Source organism: Seriola aureovittata, chromosome 8 (assembly GCF_021018895.1).
Source record: "Seriola aureovittata isolate HTS-2021-v1 ecotype China chromosome 8, ASM2101889v1, whole genome shotgun sequence".
NCBI classification, from domain to species: Eukaryota; Metazoa; Chordata; class Actinopteri; order Carangiformes; family Carangidae; genus Seriola; species Seriola aureovittata.
The window spans coordinates 5,302,591-5,314,792 of NC_079371.1; the positions used below are offsets into that span (position 1 = coordinate 5,302,591).

General features: G+C 41.0%; 1 protein-coding gene across 1 annotated transcript in view; it reads left to right on the forward strand.

Moving 5' to 3' along the window:
- LOC130173895 (polycomb group RING finger protein 3) overlaps nt 1–9,603 on the forward strand; it is a 57,322-nt gene extending 47,719 nt beyond the window's left edge. Inside the window, exons 8-10 of the mRNA XM_056383438.1 lie at nt 2,022–2,159; nt 4,985–5,065; nt 6,282–9,603. Of these exons, the coding sequence (XP_056239413.1) occupies nt 2,022–2,159; nt 4,985–5,065; nt 6,282–6,329 (267 nt within the window). The 3' untranslated portion in view covers nt 6,330–9,603. The remainder of the gene's footprint in view (nt 1–2,021; nt 2,160–4,984; nt 5,066–6,281) is intronic.
- Nucleotides 9,604–12,202: the final 2,599 nt, after the last annotated feature.

The following is a 12,202-nucleotide window of genomic DNA, read 5'->3' on the forward strand; positions in this document are numbered from 1 at the left end:
TACTTTGTAGAAATTGGAGAATGCAGCTTTGCTTTAAATTATTAATCAAGCTTTGGATGCTCAAAGCTTCATTTATCAGCGACTTCCAAACTCAACACTCACAGACAGATGAAGCCAGACTTGCACACAGAACTACACAAAGTCTTCAGCAAAACAATACGGATAGAAAGACTCAGTAATGAGTGTTTTCTCTGCGTGGCATGAAAAAGGCATGTATGATATTTTCTTCATGCCTCAGTGTTGCATCAGTCACACCTGTGTGTGTGTGTGTGTGTGTGTGTGTGTGTGTGTGTGTTGTGTGTGTGTGTGTGTGTGTGTGTGTAGCAGCACTCTTTGGCTCCTTTAAGACGTTGTTGTTAATGTAATGTAATGTAATGAAACTGCCTCGCAGACTGCCGTCGAGCAGCTGCAGAGTCCAGATCACCACCAAGGCTTTTATTTCACATTATGATCCTCCCTCACAGCCAAGAGCTACTGGAAAGCAGATATAGTACAGTGTTGATCTGAGAACGGAGATGATTTCCAAGTTTAAGCAGAAAGCGGAGCAATGTTAACTCTTCCTGTCTCCAAAGAGAGAGATAAAAGAGAAGACAGGAGGACACCCACAAATGAAGAAATGCAAAGCTCCTGTCCTCCTCTCCTGTGCTTTGGTATGTGGGGGTAGAGGCTCAGTGGCAGTAATGCATTCTGACTCCTGCAGCCGTCGACTTACAAACCCACCTACCGTGTCACCTCAGGGGAAAAAACAAGTGCACGGGCCAATGGCGGCGACACTCAGTCGCAGGAAAGAAGCCAATAAGCCAAAGACAAACAGACAATACTGGTTGAGTGAGATGTGCTGTGGAAGCAGAGGTGGAAATCAGCACCAGTGTCAGTCTGAATTAACCAGACATCATAACACTGGTCTTCTATAATCCTGAAGACTATTTTCATGATAAATAAGGGAAATGAGAAACTCTGGTCATTTTTCCACAGTAAACTAACAGTGTTTGAGATGTTTTGAATACAGTGTGTAGTGGGCATCTCTGCTGTTTAACTGCCAGTTCAGAAACCGGTTTCTAAAACAGCAGCACTACTCCAGCTTCAGCTAAACATCTACAGCCAAGCTAGAAGTTGAAAAACTAATATTATTGAATAGATGAAAATGAAGAGACAAGCTAATCGTGGCTCCTCAGATACTGGGGCATAAAAAAGGCCAAATTTGCTCGAAGGCAAAATTCAGAAAACGCTTGTTATTAATGACACTGGTGGCCATTAAAAGAACTGTAGTCAGCATCCTGTTGCTCGTGCTCATGCGCAATCATGTTCATAGATAAGGTAACAAAGGTTACACTATTATAATTTGACTATAAACTATATTGGCTCTTCAGCTAGCAGCCCCCAGGTAGCAGGATATGTGAGGCTATAATTTAATTAATATATAATTAACGTTACTGAATGTTGAGAAACAACAACGTTAGACTGCAGATAATGGTCATAAAATCAAGTAACAGACGTTCTGTTTTGTGCTGGAGAGTTAGGGTTAGGGACTCTAAGCTAACAGCTGCAGCTATTACTCCTTTGGGAAGTCTTTAATTGCCTCTGCCAAGGAAGTTGTGTCTTCACCTTTGTATGTTTGTCTGTTCATTTGTCAGCAAGACACTAAAAGTACTGAAGTGACTTGTACCAAACGTGGTGGGGTATTTTCCTGGTCCACTTTCTTTAATTTTGTGAGAGAGGGCATTTTTTGTTTTATGACAAATAAATCATTTATGTTAGCAAACTACTTTATCTTTCCTTTTCTTTTTCTATTATAAGCTATTTATTTCTATTATGAGCTAGACAGACGTGTAGGTTGTTTGGCCTTGGCGGAGGTATGCATTGTTCTGAGTGCCATTGTAATTTCTAATAAACTGTGTTTTGTGTTTGACAGTTGATGTTTTGTGCTGATGTTTTCATGTCTGTGAGAGCTGCTGACATCTCGTGTGTTTGACACAGGAGGATATTCACCTTCTGCTCTGTGTTTGTGTTTCCTCCGACAGGTCAGCATCTGCTTGGAGTGCAACAGCAGCAAGCTTCGAGGTCTGAAGCGCAAGTGGATCCGCTGTTCAGCACAAGCCACAGTCCTCCACCTCAAGAAGTTCATCGCCAAAAAGCTTAACCTGACATCATTTAATGAGGTACAGATAATAACACGCTCCAGCAGCCCGGAAAGCAGTGTGCTGAGAGGAAACCACTGCTAGATCTGTCACATGCTAAATGTAGTTTTTAGTAACGGTATAAAAAATTAGAAACTACAAAGATTACAGGATGATAAAAGAAATTCATTTGCAGTTTGAAACTTGACATCAGTCCTCACAAAAGGATAAGAAATATGCAACATATGGAAGTGTGGAAATAATAGACAATCAGCTCATAAATGGTTCTTAAAGGATCTCGACTTGGTGGTTGGACAAGATGAAAGTGACCCGAGTTAAAAAAGTGTTTCAGCCCAACAGCATTTTGTGACAAAATAATTCCCGTGCTTAACAAATAATGTAGATACAATCATCCGTGCTTATTAAAGACAAACAAAAACTGCATGTTTTTTTGTTTTCCCAAAATGGATTTGTAGCAAGTTTGGAACAAATCTCTTAATTCTTGGCATTTGTTTTAACTTGTTTGAAGCACCAGCTGGGCGGTGTGGGCCATGAGTATCAGAAAGTTTAGTTAATCAGAAGATATTACATAAAGGTCAGTTAGTATACTTTCTGCACTGACTCATACAAGGGCCTTTTGTGTTTGTTACATTTGGCAGGAAACGAGCCCTTTTGATATCTAGATGTGGTAATTTTTCTATTTATTGTCTTCACCGCCCCGTTCGGAGCAACAGGGGGGAGGGTGGGCGATAATTTGACAGATGGATTTTTTTCAGGATGCCGTGAATAATCATCACAGTCGCCTTCTTGCCTTCTATTTTTCTATTTTCTGTGTGACTTTTTTTTTTTTTTTTCTTTACTGGCTGTCACGGAGATGAGTGGGTAGGCTCCATCATATCGTCGGCCTCCATAGCACAACTTTGGCGAGGCGGCCGCTCTCTCCGCCAGCCATTGTTGTGCTATCTATCGACTATCAAAAGTTGTTGTTCGAACCTATTCTGCGCCGAGCTTTACAACAAGTCGCTTTGTGAAAGAACAGCGCGCCATTTACTCATTCCTCGTGTTTGTAAACCCACCGTTATGGTCCTGTCACCCATCTAAATGTCTGTGCAGGAACTGAACGCGTGAATAAATGAATGAGTGAATGGAAGAAACGCCCCAACTGAGCAAACCGACCTCTTTAAAAAGAGCTCTACTTAATCTTCCAAAGTGAGTGTAGATGTTAAATCAAGTGTAGGAGTTGTCTTATGTGAAGCTCTACAAGATTCTCACATTTTAAAGCAGCGGTTCCCAAACCTTTTTGGCTTGTGATCATTTTTAACAAAGCAAAACCTTCTCACAACCCCCTTGTCACTGTAATGTGCAAAGCATCCATCCGTTTTCCTCCGCTTATCCGAGGTCGGGTCACGGTGGCAGCAAACTAAGCAGGGTATTCCCTCTCCCCGTCAACGTCCTCCAGCTCCTCCTAGAGGATCCCAAGGCGTTCACAGGCCAGATGGGATATGTAATCCCCCTCCAGAGACTTCTGGGACTACCCCGGGGTCTCCTCCCAGTTAGACGTGCCCGGAAAACCTCCAAAAGGAAAGCACCCAGACCTGGCTTAAGTAGAAGAAGAACTTTATCAACCTGTAAAGAATCTTGATCCTTCAGTTTATGTGAAAAATTCAACATTATTACACTTGGAGAAACATGGTTGTCATTACGCAGCTCAGATACACGATGTTCTCTTCTTTAATTGGTTCATTATGATAGTTTGAACTTTCCTGGAACTCTTTAATATTTCACAAAACATTGAGAAGTTAGAAAAAAATAATTTTGTTTAAGAAAGTTTTTTTTCTTCCTTGTTAATGACCTTGCAATCCCTCAGATTTACCTATGAGTCTTCATTTGGTCCTGAACCTCAGTTTGGGAACTGCAGTTTTAGAGAATACCTTCATCTCTTTCCAAATACAAGATAGTGTACAATAAATCCCTCTATAGTAAATAGGACAGCAACTAACGATTACTTTTATTATGGGTTGATCTGCCTTTTTGATTCAGCTATCAAATGTTTAATGGTCTATAAAATACCAGAAAATTGTGAAAAACGTCTGCACAGTTTCCCAAAGCCCAAGTTCACATCTTCAAATTGCTTGCTTTGTGGAAATCTAAAGACCGTCACTTTTCTATCATCGAAGAAAAACGGTGAATATTCACATTAGGGAAGCTACATCAAGCTGGCTGGCTGGTGTTCTTCCAGAGGTAGCCAGCAGGTGGCGCTGTGGCAGTGTTTGTCTCAAACCTTCCCCCTCTCTCTCTCTCTCTCTCTCTCTCTCTCTCTCTCTCTCTCTCTCTCTCTCTCTCTCTCTCTCTCTCTCTCTCTCTCTCTCTCTCTCTCTCTCTCTCTCTGCTTCCCTCTCTGTCTCACTGTATTGATTGGCAGATGCAGATGCGAGGCACTGCTCAGCAGAATATCAATGTTGACTTCACAGGAGAGGTAGATTTTTGGCGTGCCTGCCTCATGCTCACTATTGAATTTCTGTGTTCTCCTAAAAAGCCCCACTGCTGCACAGATGCCAGGGCCCACCTCATGTCAAAATGAGCTTCCCCCAGCTTCCTGTCCAAGAAATAGTGATGTTATAATTCAAGCTGAAAAATGAGAGCAGGGGGGGGGGATGGGGGTAATTGGTGGAAGTTCTGCATCACACCACTCGGATGCAGTCTGGAAACCTGGCTATAAGTGGCCTTAAACCAGTGTTAGTCATCGTGTGTCATGTTGTTTACTTCTTCTGAGGGAAATGGAGACTCGTTTCTCTGCTGTGAGGAAGTTCAAACCGTCCCTGGTTAGGAATTGTTCAATAATTTGCTCTTTTGATGTCTTTTCACAGCTGGACATTTTATGCAATGAGGAAATCTTGGGGAAGGACCACACTTTGAAATTTGTTGTTGTGACAAGATGGAGATTTAAGGTAACGCATGCTCCAGAAAGATAAATGTTGTGGTTTAATGTTGTGACAGTTTTGACTGATTCACAAGTATTAATGAACAAAATGTTTCTTATCCAACCTTAAAGTAAAAAAGCAAGACTGAGAGCTGTACAGTTGTGTTTTAAGGCTTTGTTTCCATCAATATTTCACCAAGTTAAGCCTACTGTTTAATTGAACTGCATCATTTGGAAGGCATCCTCACCAACTGACTATCTACTAAGCCCCGCCCCCTTTGGTTACCGTTGCTATGCTTCTCAAATTTTACATTCTAGAACCTCAAGTGTGCAGTTTACAAGGTCAACGGTGTCAAATTTCACACAAGGAATTAATTCATGGTAACTGTTGAAACTATTGCAGCTTTGATTTCAGACGAGCAAATTCTTCATTTAGGCAACTATGGTGTATTTTATCAGCTGTGGCTAGCTAGCTAGCTAGCTAATTAGGGCTAGGTTAATTATCTGTGAGTTGGTTGAAAACAATCTCTGGGGACAGTTTCACAAAGATACTTCAGACTAGTCTGGGGTGTTGGCTCGGTTTTAGACACTTGAGCAAAAATAAATATGGACGTATTTTAAGCCTAAAAAGTTGGCCACATTAGAGCTGTGTTTCCATGGTAACAATCACTGAGACCTGCTGACCAGTGGCACCAAACTACAGAAAAAAACAAGTAAATGTGGCTCATAATTTATTTGTTAACAGTATGGTGGAGAGAGTCATGAAAAGGAAGAGACGAAGAGTCGTTAAGAGACCGCCATAACCTGTTGAAAATATACAGCAGTGAGAACATCGCCAGAAAGAAACTGACCCGAGCCTGACCATGAGTTAGCAGAAGTACTGAGCCCTGCCACATTAAGGAGCCACAGTATGAAAGTAAAGTTGTAATTTACACAGAACTTAAAGCAAATAAGTCCTACTTGAGGTAATCAAGAAGTAGACGTCTGTCTGAAGTCTGTTGTGAAACTGGCACCTGGTTTACTTTTTAATGTTTCCAGCTGACTCATCATGAAATGAGAAACCAGCACAAGGGTCTTGATCTTACCAGAGCTCCATTCAACATGTGCAGAAATCCAAGGCTTGACAGGCATGCCATGCTTAGGTACCAGTGATAAGCTAATTGCTGTTTCAGCAAACAGTCTGTTTAAGGGTTTGATAAAAACTGCTCATACACTGAGGTTGTGTCTTTGTTTTTTCCTTCCAGAAATCCCCCCTCCTGCTCCATTACAGACCCAAGATGGATCTGCTGTAGCTAAAAACGGACAACGGTTGTTTCTTTCTTTTTATTTTTTGAATTTTGGCCCAGTGGCTGCAGACTGTGCCGAAACTTTTTTTATTTATGCAAAGACGATCAATCAACCAACAACACCAAGCAAACGCCCGACGCTAAAAGTCAGCATAAGCCAGCAAATCGGGATCTAACGGGGGCGGGGACGAGTACAACACAAAACTGGCAACCTCCAGCACAGACACTGCAACACTGGTGTGTTTTTAGGAACTAAAACAACCATTTTTTTTGTCCGCTACATCCTAGATATGTGAACAAAACAAAAAAAAAAATGAAAAAGAAAAAAAAAAACAAATGGAGAGAAAGCATATATTTATACTTTTGTACAGAAGAGACACATGGAACCAAGACACTACTGGTGCTCTGTTTACACGCAAACAAGATGTCGGGGATCACGTGACCGTCTTTTTGAGCTCCGTGCAGAATTCATTCTCCTGAGACAATGACTGAGAGGAGGATGTTTTTTATATAAAAAAAAAGGTGTTTTTTTTTTTTTCTTCTCTTTTTTCTTTTCACAATACACTCGACACATCTTGGGAGCACAGAAAGTTTATGGAAAAGGTAAAGGTTATATAACAGGCATCAATTTTAAGCTGTTTATCAAGTAAATTGTCTCTGAATCTTTTTTTTTTTTTTTTTTTCCATTTCCATTTTGTTGGCTTTGTCTAATTTGCTATTGGGTTATTGATGATTGTTAATTGTGAATAGGCTAAAATTTTTGTGTAGTAATTTATGTTCTATATACCAATATTGTACATAAAATGTCATTACAGAGAGAGAGAGATTGAAGAGAGTAAGAGAGACTTTAGACTGTTAAAAAAAGAAAAGAAAAAAAACAAAACAGAGAGGATCCCAGAAGTGCTATCTATATGTCCGGAGGTGATAAATTAGGATTTTTAAAGACAGACTCACTATCAGTATCAAAATATATAAATGCATCTTTATGTTGTCTGAGAAAGACACAAAACAAATATATCAGATCCTTTGCCAGTTTGTGCGTATGTGGGGTCTAAGTATGTTACATTGCTCTCATAGCATTACAGCAGATAAGAAAGCTTCAAACTACCCCCCCACCCCCTCCCCATGCTCCTCATCTCACCTGCCTTCTATAGAGTACAGTCTGTTCTTTTTTTATCATTATCAACAAATTCTATCTTACCAAACACTCATGTCCATAAATGCCTGCAAGATATAAAAATGCAATATTTGTGCAGAGAGCTAGTTCTTTTTCTATAGATTTGAATCTGTCGACTTTTCACTCCAATGCAGTCCTCGGTATCCGTCCATGTTTGTGCAGTCTCTCAGCAGCGCCGGGCAGGCAAATGCTGATACACCCACATGTTTACAGCTTTGTAGTTTGAGCTGTTAGCAGATGTTGTTGGCACCCTGCGCCCCGCACACCATGCATTTCCCCTATGCTACGTTTGTTAAAAAAGAAATTACTGCAAACCTCTCCCACAGCTGCAAAAGTAATGACTTTTGTAAATGTAAAAACACAAACACACACACCCATCTGATCAGCCTCAGTAGAACATGTCAGCCGGTTTGATTAAGATGAGTGCCGATTACTGATGTCACAAAGTTGCGTCTCTTGGGTGTGTTTCAGTTACTTCTCACTGCCAGTCGGAGTTGCAAATGTTCAAAGGTTGTGTTCAAGAAAAAACAATGTAAGAACATTTCAGAAAATTATGTGAAAATAGGTTTTTTTTTCTTCTCACAAAAATCAGTATAAAACTTGGAATCTTTTTGCAGAATAGCCAGTGTTCAATACTGTTGACTTCGCAAGACACAGATTTATGAGTCTTTTTAAGAAACAAACTAGCAAATTCAGGTTTCGCACAGGGACTGAGGTTTTTTGAACATTTTGATAATGAAATTCTGAATAAAATGACTAGTGTTTGGTCATTTTGGTGCTTATAAATGTGCGTTTCTAAATCTTGAGGAGGACTGTTCCTCAGGAGCGTGCTGTTCTTTGACTGTGTGACACAGCAAACCAATGTTCTGTCAGACATGAGTAACAAAAAGGTCTTAACTCACAAAGCAAACTGCAAAACTGTCTTCAACCACAACTGGATCCTTAAACGCCATGTCAGACCTCAAGTAGTATTACCTCACTGACCTGTGTGGTCAGTAATTACATGATAATTATTTACCCTTTGCATTGTATCTGCCCACAACAAGCTGTTCTGTCTGTATGTGCACATGCAGGGTTCCTATGCATCCACAGGTTCCAATAGTCTGAAAAATATTGGAATTCTAAAATTGGATAACAAAACAAAAAACTGATGATACACGTACATTTGTTGGAAATTTCTCTTATCAGTCCCTGTGTCGTTCTATTTGCAGTCTTGTATAGTGAATATAGTCATGTCATCCACCGTTGTACCACAGCGATCAGTGTTCGAATCCTCAGTCTTGAGAATTTGGGATGTGAAAATGGAGAAATGTTTAGGAACCCTGCAGCATAAGGACCTATGACTTGTGTATAAAATCAGCATTTTTATAGCCTACAGGTCTGAACCAAACCAGCTCTACCAAAACCCCTCATATCATCTCTGCATGTTTCACTTCTGATGGGAACCTTTTATGTTTCAAGGCCCTTAATCCAGTTACTGATGGAAAGTGTTCATTGTTTTTGGTTTTTGATGCCATTTTGTACCTAAAATCATACAAAGTATTGGTTTAAAAAAAAAAAAAAGAAAGAAGTGAAGTTCCAGTTCGGTTTTGAGCGATGCCGGTGTACCTGCTTGCAGCTCTAGGTGAAAATCTGATTGTAGAAATATAATTTGCAGAACAAGCATTCAACAAAAGTCAGAAATTGGTGAAATGTTTAACTTCAATTTAAAAAATATGACCCTTTAAAAAAAATTATATAAAACCAAAAACAGTGAGCCCTACATGTTTGGTCAGGTCATAGAAGAGTTGTTGTGTCAGTACTTGGTGAAAATCCCTGCAAACATACTGTAATTACTCTGTACTATCATGTCTTTGTAAGAGCAGACTTGGTGTTTTGAAGGCTTACACACAGTTCATTTCATAGAAACAAGGCCAGTGTCAAGTTAATTTCCTCCAGTTGTCAGACATTATGGGGTCCATGTTAAACAGAAAGACTCTGGACTCACTCAGCTGGCATTTTAATGTTATTTTGTCATTGAGATCGTTGACATCTTCATCTTGTCTAAGTGGCGTCACTTCCTGTAAACATTCAGTCTGTTTCTGATAAAATCTCTTAAATGTACTTCAGCTTTTTCCTCGGGTGATTAAGCTGTAAAACACCCATCAAGGTGCTACTGTAATGAGGACTACAAACACAAATATCATCAACACATACACACACTCTGTGTTATGCTGAACACAGCATAGACTGCTTTGTACTGTGTAAAAGGACTGGCATCGAAACAAAGGTTTCATCTGTGCATCTTTATTCCCCTTTTGTTTCACATGGTTCCGTTCACACTGCACCACTGTCCAGGTTCACGTCAGATATTTTTCTCTTCACCACGTTGATCATTGGTACGAAGTCTGAACCAAATTTAAACAGAAACTGAATTTACCTGTGAAAACTGTTGAGACAGAAACAACAATGGAAAGAAGAACAAACAGCTTGTTGGTACAAAACAATGAAGCTCAGGTGCAAAAGTTCAAAGACTCAAACTAAGAGAAAAACTAAGAAAGTCACAAACTGAGTGAAAAAAAAGAGGTCGGCTGCAAAAACTCAAAAGGTATTTTACTTTTTTTATCGTGTTAGAGACAAAACAGGAGCAAACGAGAAAAATGTGCACAAGATTTCAGCTCTGTGGAGTCGATGATGAGCTGCAGCTTTTCTGTTAGCACTAAATGAAAGGAAATCATACTCGTCTTTAGTTAGCAGTTAACATCTACTTTAGTTTTTTTCTGTTACATCACAGTAAACACACAAAATATTTGAGACAGTTTGAATTTCAACACAAAGCAGCTGCAGTGTGAACAAAACCTTTCACTGTAGTTTTTTAGTATTGTTTCAATAACCCTGTGATGTGTGTGATGGAAGAGGGGGGAACCTGATGGAGAGGGTGGGGTTGTCTTTTTCTGGAGGGAGGGTGGCGGGGGGAGGGGTGATGTCATCAGTGGTCTCCGTCTCTGGTGCTTTCCATGGTGCTAACAACAACAACAACTTGTTTCTAACTCGAGACTTCTGCAAGAGAGATTCAGAAAAGCACTGTGCTGCAAAGTTCTGTCGCCTTTTTATTAATTTTTTATGTCCCTGAGTCATTGGGTGTCTTCTCTTGTCAGAGCCGCCTCGCTGTGCAGATAAAGAAGGTGCTTTTTTTATTTTTATTTCTTTTTTCTCCCATCGGCTTTGGTTTACCCACTTGCCTGGGCTTGCTCTGGAGAGCAAACAGAGGGAGTTTTAAATAAGTCATAGACTGTGACAGGTCTAATGCTGTGAAAAAGAAAACTGGTGAGAAATGTAATTTCCTGCCACAAAGAGAAACTCTCACTTATTATAGGCTTCTCCTGTGAGATGTTTGTGCCTCTCTGAGTCAGATTGAGACTTGCTTCAATCTGTAACAGCTAATTGGCCCCTGGAAGTCTAAAACATCCAGATCCATAAAATCAGAAAACAGCTGATTCTTTTTTTAATATTTCTAAAGTTCTCTTGAGCTCTTCTGAGATTTGACCTTCTTACCACCAACGGGTGAATGTTGTCGGTTCCATCTTCCGCCTCCCGTGCACCAGAATGGATCGATGTTCACGCTTTATAGAAGAAAGAAAAAAAAAAATCAGCACCAACATTGAGACATCAGCGCCGCCACGCTTGACAGCCAAGCTAAGAGGCTTACAGGAGGCTCCACTCTGCCTGGCTGCAGATATGGGGGCCGGTATCGGGCCCCGCGAGGTCTTCAGCGCGGAGCGAGGCCAGGATCCGTCAAGAGCTTCACCTCTTGGTGCTGCTCACCTTCTTCTGCTTTGACCTTGAACACCTGTCAGGTCTGTTTGTTATCTCCGTGCGGGATCCGTGTGAAGCTCCCAAGGGTGAGCCCACGTGAAATTTCCATTGGAGGCGGTGTCACGGCTTCACGTGGACTGTCAGTACCAGCAGATTGTGGTTTACCACCGTGATGTGAAAGACGAGTAAACAATTCACTCGGGGGGCCGCTTTGTGCACACACTCTGAGACATCTCAGGAGCCCGCTCTCTGAAGGCAGCAGCATTCATTTGGAGTTTGTTGGCAGCAGAATCGCTCCTGGCAACTTAACATGGCTCCAGTGTGTTTACTCTGCTGTAATAAGTGTCCGCTCTGAGAGTGTGATCGCTTTCCTTTGTTGCCCAGCTCGCTGTCTCCTTCATTTCCGAGTTCTGTGTTGAAGCTCAGTAATCTCACAGACGGGTTGTGTGCGTGTGTGTGTGTGTGTGTGTGTGTGTGTGTGTGTGTGTGTGTGTGTGTGTGTGCGTGCGTGCATGTGAGACCTTGAGGGTCACTCTGACGGCTGCGTGGACTAAAACACACTCCCAAAAAAATTAAATATATAGATTGTTTGGCCAGGTTGGTGCTGCTGCTGCTCGGCACGTACCACGCTCAAGTGCACTGAATCGTCGCGTCGCCATTGGTGGTGCAGTTTGAAGAGAGAATGACTTGACATTTTTGTACAAGTTCATAACGATTCCCATGTAAATCGGGAAATTGGACATTACAGCTCCCCGAACCTCACAGTGGCATGTCCCCATGAGCCATAGCAGATGTCATCAATAAATCTGTCCAGTTTTGTATGATTGTTATTTATTTATGCTGATTAAGTGGCTTCTGCAGTAGTTTCTTGGATAATGACATTTTTGAAGAGATTTGCTCCCTTTTC